At 43.8% G+C, this 23,273-nt stretch overlaps 1 protein-coding gene across 2 annotated transcripts in view; it reads left to right on the plus strand.

Annotated features, from left to right (window-relative positions):
- The window catches only part of LOC121880933 (latent-transforming growth factor beta-binding protein 2-like), an 83,975-nt gene that overhangs the window by 55,690 nt on the left and 5,012 nt on the right, over nucleotides 1–23,273 (plus strand). Inside the window, exons 13-39 of one of the 2 annotated variants that reach the window (XM_042388568.1) lie at nucleotides 804–823; nucleotides 1,072–1,108; nucleotides 1,595–1,681; nucleotides 2,534–2,659; nucleotides 3,166–3,294; nucleotides 3,508–3,627; nucleotides 3,916–4,035; nucleotides 6,466–6,585; nucleotides 6,774–6,896; nucleotides 7,010–7,135; nucleotides 7,243–7,368; nucleotides 7,559–7,684; nucleotides 7,862–7,987; nucleotides 8,516–8,641; nucleotides 9,585–9,710; nucleotides 9,975–10,094; nucleotides 10,236–10,361; nucleotides 12,130–12,252; nucleotides 12,902–13,030; nucleotides 19,065–19,193; nucleotides 20,000–20,134; nucleotides 21,119–21,325; nucleotides 21,474–21,566; nucleotides 21,862–21,990; nucleotides 22,363–22,503; nucleotides 22,722–22,895; nucleotides 22,983–23,258. In XM_042388568.1, coding sequence (XP_042244502.1) covers nucleotides 804–823; nucleotides 1,072–1,108; nucleotides 1,595–1,681; nucleotides 2,534–2,659; nucleotides 3,166–3,294; nucleotides 3,508–3,627; nucleotides 3,916–4,035; nucleotides 6,466–6,585; nucleotides 6,774–6,896; nucleotides 7,010–7,135; nucleotides 7,243–7,368; nucleotides 7,559–7,684; nucleotides 7,862–7,987; nucleotides 8,516–8,641; nucleotides 9,585–9,710; nucleotides 9,975–10,094; nucleotides 10,236–10,361; nucleotides 12,130–12,252; nucleotides 12,902–13,030; nucleotides 19,065–19,193; nucleotides 20,000–20,134; nucleotides 21,119–21,325; nucleotides 21,474–21,566; nucleotides 21,862–21,990; nucleotides 22,363–22,503; nucleotides 22,722–22,895; nucleotides 22,983–23,258 — 3,420 coding nt within the window. The remainder of the gene's footprint in view (nucleotides 1–803; nucleotides 824–1,071; nucleotides 1,109–1,594; nucleotides 1,682–2,533; nucleotides 2,660–3,165; nucleotides 3,295–3,507; nucleotides 3,628–3,915; nucleotides 4,036–6,465; nucleotides 6,586–6,773; nucleotides 6,897–7,009; nucleotides 7,136–7,242; nucleotides 7,369–7,558; nucleotides 7,685–7,861; nucleotides 7,988–8,515; nucleotides 8,642–9,584; nucleotides 9,711–9,974; nucleotides 10,095–10,235; nucleotides 10,362–12,129; nucleotides 12,253–12,901; nucleotides 13,031–19,064; nucleotides 19,194–19,999; nucleotides 20,135–21,118; nucleotides 21,326–21,473; nucleotides 21,567–21,861; nucleotides 21,991–22,362; nucleotides 22,504–22,721; nucleotides 22,896–22,982; nucleotides 23,259–23,273) is intronic. The other variant, XM_042388569.1, reaches the window with a different exon arrangement.

Raw genomic sequence — 23,273 nt, forward strand, 5'->3', positions numbered from 1 at the left:
CAAGTTGACTTTAAGGTTGGTAAATGTTTACTTTGAATAGTAAATAGATGAATAGTTGTTTCTGCTGAATGTTCCTTACATATTATGCACTTAGGCCTTGCACTCATCCAAAAATGGCATTCACTTAACCACTTGAACATTTTTACCACAGTCCCTGGTATGAACTATGCAATGCAGCAGAACGATTAAGCAATAGGAATTTTTTACGGGATGTAGCTTAGGATTTTGTAAGAATCCAAACATCAACAGGATGTTTTCATCTCTATAAATAAATGCCTCATCCAGCACCAAGCATATTCAGAGTAGTATTCATGTCCCCCATCCATCAAAGTGAAACCCCTCCGAGCATCACAGCAATACACACAAGTAATCCGCACTGGCCATACATCTAAATCCTCAGGATTTTCTGAAAATGTATCTTCCTGATTTAATGCTTGTGAGATACTTTATTGGCTAAGCCATGACATTTTGATTTATATCAGGAAAAAATTCCGTAAATATTTATGGATTTTTGTCTTCATTATCACAGATATCTGTTTCCTCGTCTCTCTTTGCATTTTTCCTCGGCCAGTTGTCTGCACTACCTTTTAGATGCAGCTTTCTCTGCCCAGCTTAAAGGATAAATGTGGCATAAGCTTTGTTTTATTGGAAATAAAGACCTCCAAAGCTGCAAGTCAAGTGCCTAAGGAGAACACAGGTTGTTGTGTATGTTGTGTGTATTCAGTAAAGGTGCTTCTTAATGCAAACAGAATGTCAACGTTCGCTACTGATAAACTTTTCCTCTTCTTTCTGTCTCGTGGCAGATGTGGAAATTCTGAGCCCGGTAAGTTCTCCCTCCCTGTCGACCTCTGGGCACATGCTTTTGAAATGTTTATCTTAGAACGATATGCTCTAGCTATCTCAGCTGGAGGGTTTGTTATGATTACATAACTTATTCAGACCACATTTTGGTGTATGCACACAGCTAATTAGCGCTGAATAGGAAGACAAAACCAGACATACTGTATGAACATAAGTGTGCGATGCTGTAACCAAAATCTTTTTAACAAGTGATATTTGCTTGTTTTCTAGCCAGCTGTTGTGACTGACTCACCATTTCAATATCCAGGTATTTGTTCTTTTGCCTTTATTCATACACTACTACTTTTTCACCGTTAACAAGAGTTATGACTGTTATCTATTCTATTGTGATTTGATTTAGCATCTCCAAGCTCAAGGGCTAACAGTGATTTCCTGTTTTTTCAGTCAGGCACAGACGTGATGTATTCTCTATAAATTGCTCACTCCTGCACAGCGGTGGCAGTCTTAGTCCTTGTGTCGGCTCTGCCTTTGCGCCAGTGAAAACATTGACAATAAAGTCTGAAGTTTGACTCTGTCCTGTGAGTCCAGTCGTGTGCTGTTTTTAGCCTAGAGAAAAGTATAGATCATTTTTATACAATTGTGTCAGTGAATGACAGCCAAAGGCAGTAGTGGTTGGGAAAACAAGCAGTGTATCGTTTAGGTTGTAGAGAAAGAGAACTTACTTTGTGTGCCAGTGGTTGTCTCTGTTCGTGCTCACCCAGTACCTCATAACTACCCTTATTCTACTTAACAGAAACCTCTCCAGACTCCACCAGCATTCACCCGAAGCCAGATTCAAGGGAAACAACCGACACAGCCACAGCCACAGCCACAGCCACAGGTAAGACATACATTAAACTGCGCTTGTCCCATCTCACTGAATATATATCTAAAAACCCAAATGACAGTTGGGTGTGGAGCTGTATGACTACCATGTGTAAGAGCATAAGAGCAGCATAAAACTCAACTCTCATTTTTTCTGTTCTCAGTCAACTGCTGGCAGACACAGGCATGTCTTATAAGACATTTTTGTAGGCTTACCCCGAGTTTAGCCCAGGAGAGCTTGTATTGTGCTTTTATTTGACCCCTTTTCTCAAGCCAAATTGGCTTGAAGATGCCGTGCTGCACAGAGGGTGAGAGGGCACAAAACCAAGAAAAAGTGTGCCTCTTGGAAGGTGAAGCTATTCTGAGTGGACAGAGTCCAGATTTATGAAAAATGGAAGAAGAGCAGAACAGAGTCTGTTTGGGTGGCGGGTAAAGTGAGAGAAAGAGTGATAGAGATACCGAGGGAGTGAGGAGAATTTACAGTAATCCTACAGAGAAAGACGTAGTTCAGTCAGACACAGGGGCTCAGTTCCATGTCTCTGTTTTACCACAGTCCATTTGGACGGAAAAAGACAAGAACAACAGTAATGTTAGGCTCTACTGTGCATGACCTGTTCCTTGCCGACCCCTTTGTAAGTGGTCCATACCACCTGTTAGAACGCTACAGTGCTGTAAAACCTGTCCTCTCATCCAAGACCCCACCTATAAAACAGTAAGACGGTTCCCATGGAGAGCAACATGTGTTAGTGGAATGCACTTTCTTCTTTTTTTTTTTAGTGTCTGTGATGTTGCGTAACCCAAGGTCAACAATATTGTTATCTGTTATCTGAGTATTGACTGTGCACATCTATCTGTGGTCTTTCTTAAGGTGTTGACAAGTGTGCAACCACCCCCACCATATGCGGCCATGGGAAATGTATTCCTGTGCAGACCGGCTACACCTGCCACTGTGAGCCTGGATTCAAGCTCAGTGCGCTACAGACCAACTGCATCGGTAAGCAATGATGAGAGAGAGAGGCATACGGACTAAGACAGGGGTAATGGTAGGACACTCAAAGAGAAGGAGGAGCACACAAGCACACACATGCTGACAGCAGAGGCCTCGGCGGTTTTGTCTATCATCATCTCGGTGCAAGCAAGGCTTCAACACCAAACATTACACGGCACAGAAGCCTTGAGAAATGAAGCGAGCCAAAATGAAAGTGATACGTTTGTTTATGTTGACCTGTTCTGTGATTCCTGACAACAGCGTATAGGCCATCCAAAGAGCTGCCACGGTGCTGTGATCCCTTACCTCACGGTGAAGGCCTTGGCTGCAGCCTCTGCTGCAATCGGCTGGGCTCGGGCCCATCACAGAGGAATGCCTGTACAGTAGAGGAGCTCCAAAGTCAGAGCTTGGAAAGTGAACAGTCTCTCCTGGTGAAATGGAGCTGCGATATAATGTTGCATTAAAACTCCTCTCCTTCTTTGTCTTCTGTCATTCTCTGTCTCCCTTTGCAGACGTGAATGAGTGCGACGATGACCCATGTGAAGGAAAGGGCAGCTGTATTAACAGCTATGGCTCCTACACCTGTCAATGCCACAGCGGCTACAGCCAGGTGATCACTCAGAACAGGAAGTTTTGTCAAGGTAAGACATAACACACATGACGGCAGTATGTATAATGTTCTTGATGGATGAAAGACACCACAAGCTGCTGTTAGCTGTCTAACTTTCTGTTAGACTGCAGGTTCTTGTCTGTCAGCGCTGTTCATTTAAAAAAGCATCCTGCCCTAATTAATGCTGTGGAACACAATAGTCACTTTCTTTTCCATTTTCCTTGGTTTTCATTCAAACTGGCAGACATTAATGAATGCAGCATGCCCAACAAGTGCCAGAATGGCGAATGCATCAACACAGAAGGATCTTACACCTGTGAATGCAACAGTGGCTATGCCAAGTCTTGGAGAGGCCAATGCGAAGGTGACATGCACACACACACACAGAGCCTTTGAAGCATACACACACACAAGTCAACTTAATGTAATGGCACAATGCTAGCCAAACCTATTTGTTTGCTGCCATGAGTTTATATGTAGCCTGGTAGATTTTCCTCTAGTCTGAGCCAAGAAGAAAACTATGTTCAGTTCAGTTTGTATATATTAGCATTTGTGACCTTGCATTCTTTTCCCTCCATGGATGTGCAAATTGTTTTGATAATAGCTGATGATTCAAATGATTATTTTCATGTCTCACCTTCTCCTCGAGCAGATATAGATGAGTGCAGAGATCCCAGCTCCTGTCCCAACGGTGTCTGCATCAACACTCCCGGCTCCTTCCAGTGCCAGGCCTGCGGCCCAGGGTTCAGGCCAGTCAGTGAAAGATGTCTGGGTAAGGCAAGCCCACGCCCCATCATAGCAGCAGCAGCACCACTGCATCTTTCCCAAACTCCAAAGGGTGTTTCCAACCACTGCATGGAAATAAGTTGGGTTCCCCTCGCTGTAAAAGCTTCCTGTATTAGGTAACATTTACGTAGACAAAGCTGCTGCTCCCAGTTGGCATCACCAAAAATAACCAAGGCGACATGGCAACAAGCCGTGCCGTTAATGACCTGCTGACAGCCTGTGATGCACAGTTCACTGAATAGCTCAAGCTGAATTGGCTCTACTGAATTGCGGCTTTTTGCTCAAAAGGACATGCCGGCTGCTGATGTGCACGAAAATTATATAAAATAAATTGCATTTATGCTTCAAAGGACTTTGCATTGGATGTTTTATATCCACTGTGGACCGCTACTGGGCCCAAACGACAGCCCAAAACCACAGTGATAATAGCTATATTACATGGGCTGGGCTCAGTTGTCCGCCCTCTCTGTCCATTCAGCATCTCTACGTATGAAATATCAACTCCTCCGCCCAGCAGCCTCTGCATATCCCCAATATTGTTTAAACACATTTGCCGTGTTATTGCTGATCTTTAGATATCACTGGCCCCCGTAAAAAGATTGTTGATAATACTTCAATTTGGGAGAGTCCAAATATTTTCTCTTGGCCACAGCCTTGAACAAACAGCATATTATTGTTGGAGAGCTCTGGCCACTGTACTTTTGGGCCCAGTGGAGGCCAGCGAAGCTTTATTACCACTGCTGGGCTAGGTGAGAAGGCTGAGCAGTCAAAGGAGATGTATGAGAAGGTCAAAGGTTCAATTCCCCTCTGCGAAGAGGTCCCAACACAAACAAATTCTCTCACTCACCCATAGTGTTGTCTGTGATCCACTGTAAAAATCTTACTGCGGATTATTAGATTTGAATACACAAAAGGCCAACAAACTACATTCGGCGTGTGTTGTGTTTAAGCTAACACGCTAGAAGCTCCCATCCTGAAAGTGGCCCAGTTACATAACAGCCTGACTGGTGTTACTTACCACATCCCCTCTTTATGACCTTGCACCCCTCTAATTTGTTTAGAAACCCAAGCTTATGGCTTCAGTATTCCAGAAATGTGAAAGGCTGAGAGACTGAATGAATGATGGAAAATATGGAAATTTACTTTAGAAGTTGCTGGTACTTCTTTAAAACTGATTTTTCAGTGAGCCTGATGTCTGATGGAAGCAAATCACTGGCATGTGTGCCCTTGTTTAAAGTCTCATGCTTTCTTTGCTTCCAGAGAAAACACCGCTTTAGCTAGTTTCTGTTTGTCAGCTCACTAATATTGTCCAGTCTGTATAAATCTGTGGTGTATAAATAGTAACTGAGAGGAACCTGGTAAATGAGGGATAACATTAGGTAAATATTTTTACTCTGAATATCCACTCAGACTGCTAACAGACCTACAGTACATGGCTGGCGCTGTGGGAGTCACATAAACAGGCAACATGAGTGCAGGGTTTCCAGTATTTGCTTCAGTCAATTGACAGCAGCACAGTAGTTTGGGCCCAATTGGCTGAAACGTGGATAAGCCTAATTGCTGGTGTGATAGAGAAAACAGCTCCATTCCCTTGTCAGGGCTTATCGCAGAGGCCTGAGATATGCGGAATGATTGCAGAAACAAAGCATTGGGCCACACTGACAGACGTTTGGCAGTACCCGCGGCTGGCCAAACAAAACCCAGCCTGTGACTCTCTCGCAGTATTTTCACCGTGCTCTGGCCGTGTCTATCACCTCTCAGTAACGTCCTCTCTCCACCTCCTTACTTTTCCTTCCTCTACCCGTTTTCCCTTCCTCCTCCTCCTTCTGCTCCTTCTTTATTGTCTCTTACTCTCACATCATCGGACTGCCTTCTCTCCCCACACCTTTACCTTCTTGTTAACACTTGATAAATTCCACTATAAAATAATGTTTCTGCATGAGGTTTTCCACAAGTATAATTCCTGGGTCAACTGTTCTGACTCATGAAGTGGAAAAGACAGCTACTACCCCAAACAGTAAAAGGCCTTCATGAATGAGGTTTGGACCTGTGCACTGATGCAATTTAATGACTGCTGTTATTTTGCACACTAATTATGCTGTAATTGTTTCCCCTTTACTGCTGTACTGCAACCTTTATTTTGTATACACATCTTTATAGCTATGGCAAATTTTCCCACAGGGATCCTTAACCATGCATCTTATGGTGAATTATGTTTGTCTCAAAATCCCACAGGCCGATATCTCAAAACCTTGACAAATAAAACCAAAACTATCTGGATGGCTAGGTTTCAGTGAGAAAATATTTTTTTTGTATTTTGAGTAAACTAACCCTTGCAGTTGTTGCAAGATAAAACCTAAAATCACAAACTTATACTGTACATGTTGTGTCCTGTCCTGACTCTGCCTGTCCCCAGATGTTAACGAGTGCTTGAACCAAACTGTGTGCGGTCCTGGTAGGTGTGTCAACACTGAGGGCTCCTATAGGTGCAACTGTTTCCAAGGATACAAACTCACACTAGACAACGTATGCCAAGGTAACTGTCAGTCAAAAGATCAGACATTTTTAACATCTCAAAGTAACAGCTCTGTAAATATTTCTCCACAGCGCTTCTACAGAAGCCTTTGCGGTACCATTGAAGGTTTATAAAAAGGCTACAAAGAGTTTGCGGTTGTCTTTTTATTTTCTGAGGCCCCCTTTTGTTCCTCTTTATCTTCTCTCCAGATGTGGATGAGTGTGTGCTCCCAGAAGTCTGCCTCCATGGCCGCTGTCTCAATCTGGACGGTACCCACAAATGCACCTGTGACCATGGTTACCAAGTCACCTCAGACAGCAAAGCCTGTGAAGGTCTGCAAAGGATTATCTAGAGCTCTTGGGTGTAACTCATCACAGCATACTTTACAGCTTGTGGAGCTCTCTCGACAGCAGCATAATGTCTGCAAATTATTTCTTTTTGTTAGATGTCAACGAGTGCGCAACTGGTAATGTGTGCCCCGCGGGAATTTGCATCAACACTGCAGGTTCCTACACTTGCCAGAACTGCAGGCCTGGGTTTGGACCATCTGTTGATGGGCTTAGATGTGAAGGTATGAAATCCTCTGTTGATTTACACTGAGATGCAATTGTCGACAAACACTGGTAAATAGTGATGATTTTTCCCAGTTGTGGTGAATTAGGGTCTTTTTGTGTCCAGATGTGAATGAGTGTGCTCAGGATGACTTGTGTCTTGGTGGGGTGTGTGCCAACACGGAGGGATCCTACACCTGCACCAGGTGTAAGGCTGGCTACAAAGTGTCTCCAGACCGGCAGAGGTGTGAAGGTAAAATCAATCTCCAGCTGTGTTCCTCATTTAGTAAAAAAACATTAGTTTTGTAACAACTGTTAAAGACTTTTTCAGCATCTCATTTGAGCAGTTTTTCAGGACAAATTCTTTGCTTTACAACAGAATTTTGTCAGTCTTATAGTGATGTCCAAGCATGTCTATGTTGGTGTGCATGTGTTCCACACAGACATTGATGAGTGCCAGTCCCTGTCGACCTGTGCCAACGGGATCTGCCTAAACTCTGAAGGCTCTTACACCTGTGAGAACTGCCCTACAGGTTACAGAGTATCATATAATGGAGAGCTCTGTGAAGGTTGGTTTATCAACACCACTCATCTAAATGGACCACTGTTTAACATTTGTATATATCTTATATTCAGGCTGGTGGGAATATTGGTTCTTCCCTGTCATCATGAATTTAGATGTTTTGGCTGTGGAGACACCCCTGTCCTGCAATAAATGTCTAATAGTCTGTGTTGTTTCATGCCAGATATTGATGAGTGTGTGCTGCCCACTACATGCCCCCAAGGAACATGTACAAACACAGAGGGTTCCTTCACATGTATCGTCTGTCAACCTGGTTTCAGAGTCTCTGAGGACAGACAACAGTGCGACGGTGAGACTTTTGGCTGTGTTTGTGCAGGAATGTGCTTTGTTATGTTTGTATACTTGCACACAGGTGCGTGTAGCATCCTCTTTCATCCAAACATGCCAGGCCTTGCCTCCATACCTAACAGAGTCTCTGTTAAGGGTGAATGTGCCAAGAGCATTTTCCCAGCTGGTTCAGGTTGTATGTAAACAGCATCAGGTGTGACAGCTTGGACACAAAACCCCATCATCTGAGCTCAAAATCCCAAAATACACCTCCTAGACATCACATCATAGCTGGATCCTGGAATCATCCGTCTCTGGCACCACTCATCTGATCCTTGCTCAACACAATGAGACACCAGCCCTCAAATAGAACATGATGATGTCAGGCAAATGTTCTGCAGATAGCTCAGCTAGAAAGATAGAGGTGGCGACATTTGTAATTCCTAGTTCCAGTGATTACCGATATAAGTGATTACAACTGGCGAGCTGTATTTATTTGAAGCCAGAGATGGTAATCTGTGTTATGATGTTTCCATGTATTTGCGTCCAGATGTGGATGAGTGCTTGGTGGCTAACGTGTGCCTGGGCCAGCTGTGCTCCAACACACCAGGATCTTACATCTGCAGGAGCTGTGGAGCTGGCTTGCAACTGTCTGAGGACGGTCACAACTGTGAGGGTAAAACAACCTCTATTTACCTTCCTGCCTACGATAGTTTGAGCTGTCACTATAGTAAACAATAGACCAGATTTAGACCTCAGTAAAAAAGGAATGTATTAGACCCAGAGTATGATTACAGAAAATCTTTACAGTACTCAGTAATTTAGCATGACATGATTTATGAGATCAATGCAGTAACACGGCTGCTTTGACGAATCCAGGGAGGTTAGATCTGTCATGACTTCATGGGAAGGGGAAAAGGAATGATTATTTAAATGGATTCAAACATGGCTTCGGTTAGTTGCATATACTGTGGTGTGTTTTTGAATGGAAGTGTGGATCTAGCCGGAGAGGAAGATCCCCCACTGATATGTGTCTTTGTGCTTGGAAAAAGTTTTACAAAACAAGCTGAAGTCCAAGTCGGCCTCTGATAGGATTTTAATGGATGTCTCTCTGATGCCATGGAAAATATTAAGGGCTTAATTTGAAATGAAGTCAGCCACTCCCCTGCCTTCCACGTACTGCAGCGAGCTCGCCCTGTTGAACTCGCTCTGTTCACCCAAAGGCATAACAGAGCCGTCTCAATCACTTAACAATGGCCCACACTATTTTCTCCTTAAGAAATACAATCTGTACCGAGGCCGAGGAATTTCCAATGATCACATAACAGCGAGCCAGTGACTGTTTGTAGATACAGTAATTATACACCACCTGTAATAGCTTGCTGTTTTGGATTTGATGACCGTCCCGCATACTTATCTTTCCACCCTTTTTAATAAAACACTGTCAGTGCGATCTAATAAAGAGGGCTCTGCTTACTGTATGTTAGGCAGTAAGTTAGACTGAGTCACATTCAGCCATTAATAATTTTAACAGATAAGACATTGGACTCGCAAAAAATGGACTCTTTACTTAAGATGACAACCTATAGCTAACCTTTTCTTCTTCTTCTATCTCTCAGACATCAATGAGTGCGAGACCCCAGGTGCGTGCCCCACCGGTGTTTGCACTAACACAGAGGGCTCCTTCTCCTGTATGTCCTGTGACCCAGGCTTCACAGTGGCGCCCAATGGACTCTCATGTGAAGGTGGGTGGTTCAAAGTGGTCATTAACATATACGATGGCTTTGTAATCATTTTCACAGTCATCCGTTCCAGCCCTGTATGACCTATTATAGTAAGTTATTACTTGCGGATGCAGATGATGCATGACTTCTCTGACATGTTCACTGTGGTCTGGAAGCTCCTCACCCAGATGACAAAACTTGGGAAATTTTGGCGTGAGACCCAGTGATTTACAGCTGGTGTGAATGTTTCATAATGATGACGTCTATATGTGTGTGTCAATGCAGATGTGAATGAATGTGAGGACGCAAGCATGTGTGTGGGAGGCCAGTGCACCAACACCATCGGCTCCTATAGTTGCTCCTGCCCCGCCGGTCTGGAGCTGGTGGATGGGACGTCTTGCAGAGGTATACACACTCACATATGCACTGCGTGTCATTTGACACGCGTAAAATATATCATTAGTGGTTAAGCATTTCTTGTGGCTTACCTCATGTCGGCATTTTGACACAGCTATGTGTGTATATTTGTGCTTGTGTGTGTGACAGATATCAATGAATGTTTAACCATCATGGGGATCTGCGGAGAGGGAAACTGTCTGAATACCGAGGGCTCCTTCACATGCAACTGTCCTAATGGATATAGCACCATCAATGGAAGGACTGGCTGCCAAGGTGCAGTAACACACTGCAGCAAGAATACTAAAAGCAATGGGAAATCATTTTTCTAATGGTTTTATGGGATTTGTGTAACTGGGTGAGGCACAGCCACAATTGGAGAAAGTTAGTAATAATGTAATAATGTTTTTTAGCCCATATCGCCCAAGTTGTTTTATAGAAAAGTTTCTTTATACGATGGCAGCTGGCTGACAGACAGTGTCCTCACCATACTGTCCCTGCATACCTGCCTCATGGGTGCTGAGGCCAAGCCTGGGACTCCTGGCATGGGTGCTCAGTCCAACCATTCTGTGTAATTGGCCATGGCCTCATCAACTGTCTCGGCTCACTCGCTCTCAGCTCGGACATCAGTTTGATGTTATTCCAGCCGCACCCAGTGACCCACTGGTCATAGCAATGGGGGAAAAAATGTAGCCTGATCATCAGCTAAGGAAGACAAGCTTCTCTTTTCAACAAACTGAAGCATTTGCTGTCAAAATACATGAAATAGCTTTGGCTAGGATGTCCGAATTGGATCAGTGTTATTTCTGGTGTGTCCTGCAAGTACAGTAAGAGGTGAAGTTAAGTAAACGACAGTATGCCTGGCAGTGAATAATCCTATGGTGATGTGAAGCAGGTGCTGTAGGTGTTCAATCTCTGTCTTGCAAAATGCTGGCAAGGTCCTGCAATTGGCGAGGGTGACTAAGAGGACTAGGGTTAGTCCTTGCATAGGGACATACTTCCACTGAGGCTTTGGAGGCTCATTGTGCCAGATATCATCCACAGCACACCGAGCAAACTGCCCAGCCTGCATCAGGTACTTTGGCTGCCCGCCACAACAAATACTGGGCTCTGATTATCCTATAAATCAGCAGTTGTCGTATATTTTCATGCAGTCCACCATTGTGTGTACAGTGCTGACACAATGAAAGCCAGACCCCTCTAACATAGGCCTGCAAGGGGAGGTGAAGGGAGGATGAGGGTATGTGAGTTTATGGGAATGAAAGATGGGTTTAGTCAGGTGAGGCCAAAATGATGCTTGGCCTTGAGCCTTTCAGAAAGAACAGAACACACATAATAAAGGGCTGACAGCAGACTGAAACACATCTAAATTCAATCCAAATCAAAAGGTTGTGCCATAGCCTAGCTGGGCCTTTCAATACAGGCTTTGAAGTCCTTGAATTAACTCCAAAGCAATCCAGTCACTGCATATTTATGTGTTTACTCATAGTCTGGGGTATTGTTTTTTTTCATCCTATCTTTGCAAATGGGTGTTTACCTTGTCGTCTCCGAAAGATTCAATTGATTATCAAAGTTTGGAAAAGGAAGACAGGCTTTTCCCCTGCGATGAGTTTTCCGCACTTTCCTACCTCCCCTTTTTACCCCTGTTCCAAGTACCCTACAAGTTATGTTGTAATGCTGCAATTATCCACCAATCTACAGCTAATCAAGCATGTAGCATTCATTATAAATTTTTACGAGTCAGAGGGAGGGCTTGTAGCCTGAGAAGCTGAGGTAGATGTGTTTTTTCCCCTTGTTTCCTGTTTGCCAGTACGCCGTTAAGTGCTCCAAATGGCCAATGCATCTTGTGTTCAGACAAGTGCTTGATTACACATTCTTTTTGGGATACTTATGAAAAGGAGTGGTGTTCCCCGTAGACTTAAAGAAGACAGAGAATATACGGTGATATTTAGCAATAATCAATATCTAACAAATCTTGGCCCAACCTTTCTCTAATTATCTCTCTTAATTTGTCTGCCTCCCCCCCCCCTTCTCTCTGCCTTAGATGAGGATGAGTGCAGCAAAGACAACGTGTGCATCCGGGGCGAGTGTCTCAACACTGATGGCTCTTTCTTGTGCTTGTGTGCATCTGGCTTCAAGTTCAATGCTGACACGGCTGACTGTGAAGGTAAGACAGAATAAAACTCCCTTCTGATAGTTATGTAGTGTACATAATAGTGATTATTGACCCCAAACTCTACTCTGAGGTTTCTACTCTCTGCGTGACCCAAGATGTCAGCATTAGCTCTTTGATTGTCATGCTACATTTAGAATTAAGCATACTCAGTATAGCGCACTTGGCTATGATTGATTATCTATAGCCAGTGGGGAACGAGCTTCAATGAAATTGCTCAAGCCAGGCTTACAGCTTTCCTCCATGGTCTGAGGACTGAGGGGTGCCTGGATGACATGGCTGCAGCCCTGTACTCCCTCTTCCCCGAGGGAAGTATGAATGACCCCATTGTGAGCAGGAGGTGTTTCTCCCTCTGGAACGTCTCCCCTTAGCTCCTTCACAAGTTCTTTAGTTGCTGTGATAATATTTTTCTTGGCCATTCCCGTTGCCTGCTGCGTTTACTGAGGACAGCTACACCACAGGCCTCCTGGCCGACTTCTACTGCACAGCCATTACACTGGAAGCAAAGGAGCTGAGGAGGGATTAAGAGTGTGTGTGCGGGGGCGCATGCGTCCGTGTTAGTGTCTGATTGCACATGTGGTTGCGTTTGTGCCTCTGTTTGTCAGTTACTAACCAACATCTGTCTCTCTGTCTCTTTGCGCAGACCAGAATGAATGCATGGAGTTTGGAAGCTCAGTGTGTGGTACCTGGCGCTGCGAGAACACCATCGGCTCCTACCGGTGCTTCAGGGACTGCCAGCCCGGCCTTGAGGGAGAGGACACCACAGACTGTGGTGAGTGGTCAAACCGCGTATAGTTAAAATAATAGCAAACACTGTGTTGAGAAAAAACTGGCAGATTTTGAGCCTTTTTGGCTGAAGCAAAATATTGGATGGACGGTGGACCAAATACAGTGTGTATCTGGAGTCCATTCTGTCAGTCCATTTACCATTCACTTTGGGATTGACTTTTAGATAGGGTAGCCTCAAATTCACTCATCACTCTACATACTCTTCAGGTCTCTGAAGATAATGATATCTGTTTGGCACACAGACACAAAGAGGCTGATGTGAATGAAAAGCTATCAGGTACTCAAGGTCTTTCTACACAAGAGGCCATGGGGGAGATGAGGCGAAATGGCCCCTGAAATAGGGGCACTTTAGAAAGAGGAATGCACTGTCACTAGAGGCAGTGTGTGAGGCCAGTAGCTCCTAATAATCTCATCCTTCTGACAATGAAGCTAATAGAGTGCCTCTGGCAGACAGAAGATGGAATCTGATCACTGCTGTTCTTCTTTGGATAGGGGATAGGATTGTGAGGCCAGCTTACATGGTCCCTTACCTCCTTGTCCCCCCTATGGAGGAGCCCAGTCACCTGATTTGGCTGGCTGCATTTGTACATTTGCTACATCTGGGTCCACAGCTGGCCAACAACAACAGACACATCTCCATGACATCCAGAATACATGGAGCCTTATGTGTTTACTGGCAATAAGAGACACCTTGGGTTTGTGATATTAATATGGTTTGTTGCACAACGATTTGAGCTTAGCACTCTTTATTTTGTAGTGTGGTGTTGCTTGTCTTTGTTGCTCTCATAGCACCATAAAACAACAAGCCGAGTTTATGAGGTCTATGAGAGATAAAAAACTAAAGGCCAAATATTTTCCTCGTATTAAGACAGAATCCAAACAGTCACCGGAGAGTGACAGGCGAGGAGGGGAAAGCAGTCTGAGAGCATCAGAATGGAATGATGTATTGGACTGCAGATGGAAGCTGTGGGTGTTTGTGGGTGATTGTGTGTGTGCATGTGGTTAACTGTGAGTTTTTGTGCGTCCTCGCCTGTGTGTTTGTGTTAGAGAGAAAGAACCAGAGACTGCAACGGTTGTAGAGATGCATTCGGAGTGCAGCGCAGCCTCACATATTCTCATGACCCAGAGTTTTTATTGGACTATCAACAGATGGAGATCAGGGGAGAATACGCTGCTGCGGCGTTGATCAGTGACAGATCAGACCTCCACCCCCTCCATCACCCTTATCCCAGCTACGTGTGGCTGCCTCCTCACTGCACTTTATGATGTTGTCTGTCTGGCACAAGCTGAAGAGTGTGGAGGCCTGCAGTGTGATAAGGGCAGATTGAAACCAGCTGCTCACCTCTGCTCCTTTAGTGTCAGAGTCAACATACGGCTGAACAGCTCATATACTGTAGATTCAAATCAGTGTAGCGTTATTTGGTGTTAGATGTTAACATCAGCAGCCAAGGACTTCAACTGCCATGTTATATGCTGTAAGTTATACATTTCCTGACCAGACATGCCTTGTAGAGAATTATAGTTAGGTGGGACTTGATTTTAAAAAGTTTCCCAGTGTCCCCTCTGGTGCCACAAAACAGATTAAACTTGTCTGTACGGTTGCCCAGTTATGACCATGTCTGACCATCGTTCCTCCCGTTGCTATGTTATGACGCCAGCTGGTCATGATTTCACTAGACCCCACAACAAACATTCGTACAGCTCAGTATTGACTCACACGTCCAGATCGAGGACCGAGCCCTTCTTACCCTCAGAAGCCCAAAACCACACACAATAGCAGCTTGTTTCACCTCACGATGAAAAGTTGTGGAAGATGCTGCCGTCACCCCAATAAAAGTCAAGGGAGGGAGCTCAATTACTCTGGGGCATTTTTTGTCTGCTTGTAAAAATCATCAAATATTTAAGAAGAGGCCAGACACTGTAATTTGCAGGTTCTGCGAGGGGCGTTGTTTTATTTTTACTCACCGACCTTCGAAGGGGCAGCGGCTGTCTTTGGCTTTCTCGCTGCACTCATTTAGATTTAGAGGCCATAATACAAAAGGGAAAAACAGGGTTTTTTCCGCAGCAGTGAAGCATCATTGCAGCCCTGCAATGATGCTGCACACATGGACCCTGTGGGCACAGCATCTGAAAAAGGCAGCATGTGTGTATGAGTGGATGTGTCATTGTTTTTAAGCTTTAATTCACCATCATGCTCATAAATTCACTCGAGCTATGCCATGTCTTTAGTAAGGCTTGCCCAAGGGCGGAAATTGTCTGCGGTCACACTCATGCCAACCTCCCACCCCAGTAAACTTATAGAAATGTAAAGACTTTACCATGTGTGTGATTGCTCATGTTCTTGTGCAGATGTTTTTTCCCTTGATGGACGCTCATTATCTGACAGTTTAACTTCCATTGTAGTCAACCCAAGACAGGTTGAAGATGTAATGTCAGTTAAAGTGCAAAAACATGGTTCCCTGAAAACAAATACCTCACCCCATCCTTGCCCAATCGCGTGTGAAATAACCTCTGCATATGGGTCCAATCAGACAAGGGGTTGCCCAGAGAATATGGCAGAAGTGTGGGCTGCGGAGTGTGAGCCAACAGTCACTGATTCTTATATTATTGTTGCCTGCCACCATGTGCTCCAGATTAACACAAAGCACAGAGACCCACACTTATCCAGGAAGCCCGTTCTCCTGGGTCAAACTATTAGGATGGGTGCCTATTTTTCGGGTCGCCCCTTACCCCTAGCAACTCCCATCCAAACTGAACTCCTCACCCTCTCCCCTGCTTCAGTTCTTCCCTCCGGCCAATTTACAAAGCTGCATGTGTCCTGACGTAACTGATTATTACATGGAAAGAGTAAGAAAGGCAACCCCATGTCCTGCTGGTGTGAGACTAGCTCTTGTTGGAGTTATCTCATTCTGTGTTATTCATTTTTTCCCACAAGCCATTAATGCTATGATTAGTACGCTGACTCTCTCTCTGGATGCAGACGGATCTAAATGGATGGTCAAGTAAACCTGCCACACAAGCACTACACAGAAAAACAAAAGTCATTAAAATTGTTTTGGTCTCTGTGCACTCATTCCTCCCTGGGATGATACTTTGATTGCATCTCATCACAACATGTGGTTTGCAACGGATTTTGTTCCATGTTACACATGAATGAAAAGCGGCTTGCAGACACTGATTATTTCATATATTAGCGGAGAGCTTTCTCTGCCTTTCCTCTCCCGACCTCCCAGCTGGCTGCCGCTGTCATTCCAACATTCCAAACTACACTATTCAGACTTGAGGAAATGTTCCTCAAACTCTGATGTAGAATACACTAAACCTTACTCTGAGGATATTCTTGATTAACCTGTGGGAATATTCTTCTCAAAAATGTATTTTGCAATTTTATGCAGCCTCTTACTACACCAGTTTGGCATATGAATCCTCAGCTGCAAAATGCAAATCTACTGGGTTGGCGGTTTTCAGTATGCGTACATCCATTCTCCTTCATTTGCAGCCATTTAAGCCCACAAGTCTATTCTAGTAATTTAGGTCCTTTTCAGAATTCCCTATGAAAGGTTGTACAAAATGACAAAGACAGTTTTGTGTCCGCAGTTTTATTAGCTTGTGGGAGACCCTGTCTTTGACCCCAGAGGCATGTTAGAGAAGTAGCCAAGTCAGGACAGGAACCCTGACAGAAGACTAGTCCCTCAGCAACCCTGAGAAAGCAGTTGTCTGTGTTTGGGGGTGGGGGGTGGGGGGGGCGCAGACGGGGCCCTGGCCAAGCACTGTGCTCAAATCAGATTGGTTGTGGTTTCTGTGGCCCACAGCCTCTATGAGTGCTCAGAGGAAAAATAAAAGTTTAGACAACATGTGAATGACATGTGCTTTTCACTCTATAAATCAGTTTGTCTGAAACCTCTGAGGTGCCATTGGACTTGACATCTTGTGTCTCCCAACTGAATCAGATGTGTCCAAAATGAGCTTTACAAGTACAGAATGAGGCTGTTTATTGTAATCAATCAAAAAATTATGTAAATATTGAAATTGTTGTAATTTCATTGTCAGCATTATTTTCCGTGTTTGAAATAGGCCTTCCTGTTTTTCTAAACCAAGTTACCATTAGTCATGGAAACTTTGAATGAGATGGACATGGAGGGTGGTTACGAAACTAAAAAGTCAACAAAAAATCACACTGATGCTTAAACAGATGAAGTGGTGTGTCCTCTAATTTCATCAACGCACTTCATATCAAATAACAGAGCTGTCTGTCATAATGTTCTGAACTTAATGACTTGCAGAAAACATTGAAGAGCTGATTTAAATAAATACTAGGTTTAGCTGCATTTTAAAACATTTCTAAATTGAAAAGACCTGTCACAGGATGTGGTAACATAAGTTGCCAAATACCTCACTAAAGGTTGATAGACTGGACCAAGATTGGATTTCGTATGGGTGTCTTTGCTCTTTAGATTAAATAAGCATTTACCAAAATGTTCTGTCTTAGTTTAACAGAATTGAAAAACTGATAACTGGTGCATGTCACCAGGCTTGGTAACTTGTCCAAACACAGGTAGGGATATATTGACCAGTGGCAACTTAAAGGTAAACTATGCAGGATTTTCCTAAAAAACAATCTATAGACTCATACAAAAATAATCCCTCTCAATCTTGTGTTTGGACGCTTCTGGGCCTCAGCCTTTGGGCAGTGGGTGTGTAGCCCCCGCCAACAACAGCGTGCAGGGTGTGAGGTCAGGACTCGTAGCGTAGCGACCAGGTTACATTGCTCTCTCCGTCTCTCTCCTCCTCGCTCTGCTCTGCTCTCTGTCTCTGTGTCATGGATGTAGAAAGAGCTTTGCTTGACTGAGGGTGGGGCTGAGCTACACACACGCAGAGCAGAGAGCCCACAGCAAACAGGATGAAGCTCTGCATTCACACAAAATCAGGCAGTGCGGCACCCTCCCGCAGGGTTGTGAGGAGCTGTGGGCGTGTTTATTTGTGCTTTAAAAAAATAATAAAAAAATAACGTTTTATTCATCTGATTCATAGCTTTGTTCTCGCCAGTGCTACTCGCTCTCTTCATTCACTCTCTAGCTTGCTTGACCACCGCTACTCTTTGTCTCTGTCTCTCGCTCTGCTTTCACCTTGCTCTCGTTGACCTGGGAAGGAGGGGACAACTTTGAATGCTGTGTTTACAAACACAAACTGACAAATCCTGCATAATATATCTTTAAACTGACCAGGGAACAAATTCACGTGACTAAAGTGTGATCATTTAAAACTCTCTGATTGTTTTTTAAACAATTATAATCAACCTTGCCCTCTAACAGTATCAGTCTTTGGCCTCTCTGTTGTACTCTGTATGCCAAGAAATACTAAATCATTTATATAAGAAATTGCTAACAAATGTTGCCTTTAAACAGTGAGTGGTCGAGAATCGGCAGTGCTGGTCCAGTGTTAACAACCTCTCCCTCTCCATATATACTGATATATAGCATGGTCCCTCCTCTAGTTTTATTAATGTTGTTTTATGATTTATTGCCATGCAAACAAGGAACTACTGTGGGCTGCCTCCTGCCAGATTTGATTCTGGCGACGCTTTTGGACCTAAAATCAAGCCATATTCAGAATTCTTTCAATTTAACACTTAAAATTGGGTTTAAACAGATTAATCGATTAGGATGGGAAGTAATTCCTGCCAAAAATCTGCCATAAAATCTCTTACTGCATGTGAAGTGTCTGGTTAAATGCCTAGCCCACGCAAAGGCTGTAAACTTACCAACGTCCCAGTGAACTAAGTGTCACAAAGTCTCCCTGAATTTCAAACCACAAAGTTTGAAAACCCTCTTAATGAATTGTCTAATCTGTACATAATTTCTGACATGTTATGATGGCAGTGATTTCTGTTGTTATTGTGAGGTCAGAATGGTAATTTACTTTGGGAAAGTGGCACCATGTTTACTGAGTTTGAACGTCTGTTGTGGTGAAGTGACATTGTAAATATTAATGTTGTGCACTTCTCTCTGACCTTGCAGATATTGACGAATGCCTCAATGAAACCATCTGTGGGAGCCACGGCTTCTGTGAGAACACAGACGGCTCCTTCCGCTGCAAGTGTGACCAAGGCTACACCAACCCATCCGGAGATATGAGCAGATGTGTTGGTGTGTAACTGCGCTGCAATAAATACTCAAGATTGATAAGCCCACTTCACATTACTGCTTAAAGGATACATCTGGTGATATTTTACATTTTTTCTTGTTATTAACAAATCTCCTGAAAGACTAAAACTAACAATGAGTAGTAGTTTATTTTGATTCAATCCCACATATGCTGTCCTGCTGCCAGAAACACTCACTAAATGTGTGTTAATACGCAGCTGAAAATAGTCCTCAACCAATGCAGTATTTAATACTTGCTAAAACCTGCAGTGCCCAGCTGATTTAGGAAATTATTTAGTCTTTTTAATAAGGAGAGTATATATCTCTGACCCATTTTTAAATATTTATTTCTTCAGGAGGAATCAGTGGGCTTGGGGTTGAGTACAAAGCATTGAGAGATGGAATAACACTTTCTTGGTTTTGATATAGAATATCATCAGACTAATCCTTCAGTTTACAATTGTGACACTTTTATTTAGCAAATTTAAACAACTTTCACCATTTTATATACAGGGAGATGAGATTTGCTCCAAAATCTGACATCCACCATTTGGAAAAAGTGTCTCCTCCTCACAGAAAATGATTGATTTCACAAATGTACTGTATATGGTACTTTATTAAGAAATGTATCTATCTATTATGAATTTCTGCATTACTTTTTTCTTGAACTGGAAAAACTGGTGAATTACTCTTCCAGCAACAAGACAATAAAGATTATTTTGTGTGACCTTGCCACGACCTTGTTGAGCGCATGCCTGTGCGTACATGCCTGATCCTTTACTGACCTCACACCTTCCTGTCTTTCTCAGACGTGAACGAGTGCGAGATGAGCTTGGCGCTGTGTGGGGAGGCCCTGTGTGAGAACTTCGATGGCAGCTTCCTGTGCATCTGCCCCAACGACAATGAGGAATTTGATCCCATCACCAGCCAGTGCCGCTCCCTGGGTAATAGGACAGGACTAGCGCTCACAGTGACTCACAGGACTTAATTCTCCATCCCATCGTTGGGAGACAGAGTTTTCCCTTATTTAATGAGCCGTCTCTCATTATCCAAACAACAAGGGTGATGAGGTGGACATGACTTACTCCACGTCTCTTAGAGTATCTTTGGACTTGGCTGTTTTATAGGCTAGGGTTATAGTTAGGTGGATTTCCTACAAAAAATTGCATTAACCTAGTCCCGTGGACAAATGATGTAGTTTCTCCTATAGTAAAGCCAAGCGAATTCCCTGAGGGTCATGTTACTGTAACCCTATTTCCCCACTAACAAGGATAAATAGTTTGTAATTATTGTCAATTAATGCTATAGACACATTGCTCTTTTCCATGCCAACATCATCTTAAGTGCACAGCTTACAGATATGCAATGTACTGCAATTTCAGAATGACAGAAAAAGCACTTTGAGTCATGGAAACACCATCACATCTCCAGCTTGATAGGCGTATGTGTACGGGAATTGGGGCTTATTTACATTATTAAGCGGCGCGCCCTCAGCAGGGATGTTTTTTCTTCTGCCTGGGCACTAAACCCCAGCTATGCCTCTGTGTACCTTTTTGCCACATTCCGCTGTTTGCTTTTGACGTGTGTTAATCAATCATGTGAGAGTGAATTGTGTGTTGACTCACATGCCAGTGTTTCCATTTGGCTAAGCCGGCAGCTTAAGGGTAAAATGCCTAAGCCCATGCCTTTGGACAAATGAGCAGGCTCAGCAGAGGCAGGCGAGGGTAATGCATTACCTGCTGGGAGGCATGCGGACACACTCTGACAGATGAGGAGCAGAGGCCACTTGATGCTGTTCCTGTGTGATAATACCGAAGTGCTATGGTCTACTGTGATTATATTTACTGGCAGATAAACCCTTTACTGTAGCTAAAATGACCTCTGACCCCTCTGAGCTAACTAAATGGTGTCTTTCTCTTTATCTGCAGCTGATGTTGAACCGAAGCCGGCTGTTCCAGTCCCTCCTTCAGCTCCTTCAACTGAGGAGAGGAAGGAGTGTTATTACAACCTGAATGACGCCAACTTCTGTGACAATGTCTTGTCTCGCAACACCACAAAGCAGGAGTGCTGCTGCACAGTGGGGGCAGGCTGGGGGGACAACTGTGAGATCCATGCCTGTCCTGTCCCAGGAAGAGGTACAACAAGAGGCAGATGCTCTGTACTGACACAATCTAAATAAAGTGATTCAAGATTTTTCATTGCGTGTTAACATGTCATCTGCAACTCGTTTTTAGTCCTATTGCATCTTCTTGTTCACTAATAAAGCCACATTTTATTTTCCAGATGATTATAACCAGTTGTGCCCTCATGGCAGTGGATTATTACCCCAGCCTCATTCCTCTACACAAAGTTCTGAAGAAAAGCGGCCTTACATAGGTACTTTCATAAATACTAACTTATTTTATTGATATCCCCTGTTGATAAGCTTTCACAGCTTCCTTTTACACAAAACTTTACATTGGCACAAAAAGGTGCAAAGTCAGCCCCTGTTTTATTTTCAGCTGCAGCCACTTTTAAAGCCAGATAGACAGACATAATCTTTCAACGCCTTTATGGGGGTGTCTCTGCCGCTAGCCAAGGCTTAATGGGATACCTGCCTGCATACCTGAATAATTACTGTAATGGTAGTGTGTCCTGGCAGCTACTTACTTATCTCTCACTCTCTCCTCAGATGCAAATGAGTGTGAGATGTTTGGTTCAGACATTTGCAAGAATGGACACTGTTCGAATCTCTTCTCTACATATACCTGCTACTGTCGCCACGGCTACTATTATGACACCATCAGGCTTGAGTGTGTGGGTAAGAAATGACGTCTGTTTTTAACATTTGACAACATCAGTGTGATGTTACGTATGAACTATGATGCAACTGTACACGTATTTCATCAAATGAGACCATATTCAAGATGATTGGTCGCCTACTGTATGTGTCATGACAATGTTTTGACTTCTCTTATCAAGACCACATTCCCATAAACCCCATTTCTTTCAGTCACATAGAGGATGTTTTTACTTTTTATTTTGTACTTTATCCATCCAGATTCCTCTGTGCTTGTAAAACAATCCAGCAGATTTCACGGAAAGTCTGTGTCACAGCTGATGTGTTGCTACTGATTAAAAAGTTGCATGCTGCACCTTTATAGATGTGTCTGTGTGCCACTGTGTTTTCTAGATTTTGATGAGTGTGAACATGGAGGTTACTGTGAGGATGGAGTATGTGTGAACACGGCCGGGTCTTTCTTCTGTTTCTGCCTTCCTCCATCAGTCCTGGACAACACCCGGCGGCGCTGCATTCGTCTCAACACAACAGAAGGTGTGACACACAAACACATCTGATCATACTGTTTGCACAATTACAAAAGTACTGTACACAGAAAAAGCAAAAACAGAGAACATGTTAAGAAAAGTACAGATACATTCACTTTTGTTTTCTCCACCACTGAATGTGATAAGATAATTTTGGTATCCTCACTTTATGGTTCTTTCCAATTTTGTCAGTCTTTGTTAATCCTTCTTTGTCCTTCGTCCCAGAAGCTATAGAGTCTGATCACGATGTGCACATGGATGTCTGCTGGCAGCATCTGGAGATAGACGACATGTGTTCCGAACCCCTCCAGAACCGCAGAACTACATACACTGAGTGTTGCTGCCTGTATGGTGTAGCCTGGAGTGGACAGTGTGCCCTCTGTCCCAGGAGAGACTCTGGTGAGTTGCAGAATGTGCATGCAAACACACTGTTTTTAATTTTCCAAAATACCTGTATAACTCTGTCATATGTGCTGCTGCTTCCAGATGACTACGCAGTAATGTGCAATCTGCCTCGGAGAGGTTCAAACAGTTTGCGAGAGCGGCCAGGATATGAGTACGGTCTTGAGGGGCCAGAGGATCCTGCGGAGCCTTTCGTTCCTCCATACTGGGACAACTATGGCAGCCCTGCAGGACCCTATGACATTCCTGAGAGTGTTCCTCTGTTCAACGACAATGACTACAGCTCTCGACAGCCACCTTCCCGTATCCCCAACCATCGACCATGGGAGCACCAGCCACAACCAGTGGATTCCTACGCCGGTAGGTGTCTTTTTC

The sequence above is a fragment of the Thunnus maccoyii genome, chromosome 16, assembly GCF_910596095.1.
Source record: "Thunnus maccoyii chromosome 16, fThuMac1.1, whole genome shotgun sequence".
Classification (NCBI taxonomy): Eukaryota; Metazoa; Chordata; class Actinopteri; order Scombriformes; family Scombridae; genus Thunnus; species Thunnus maccoyii.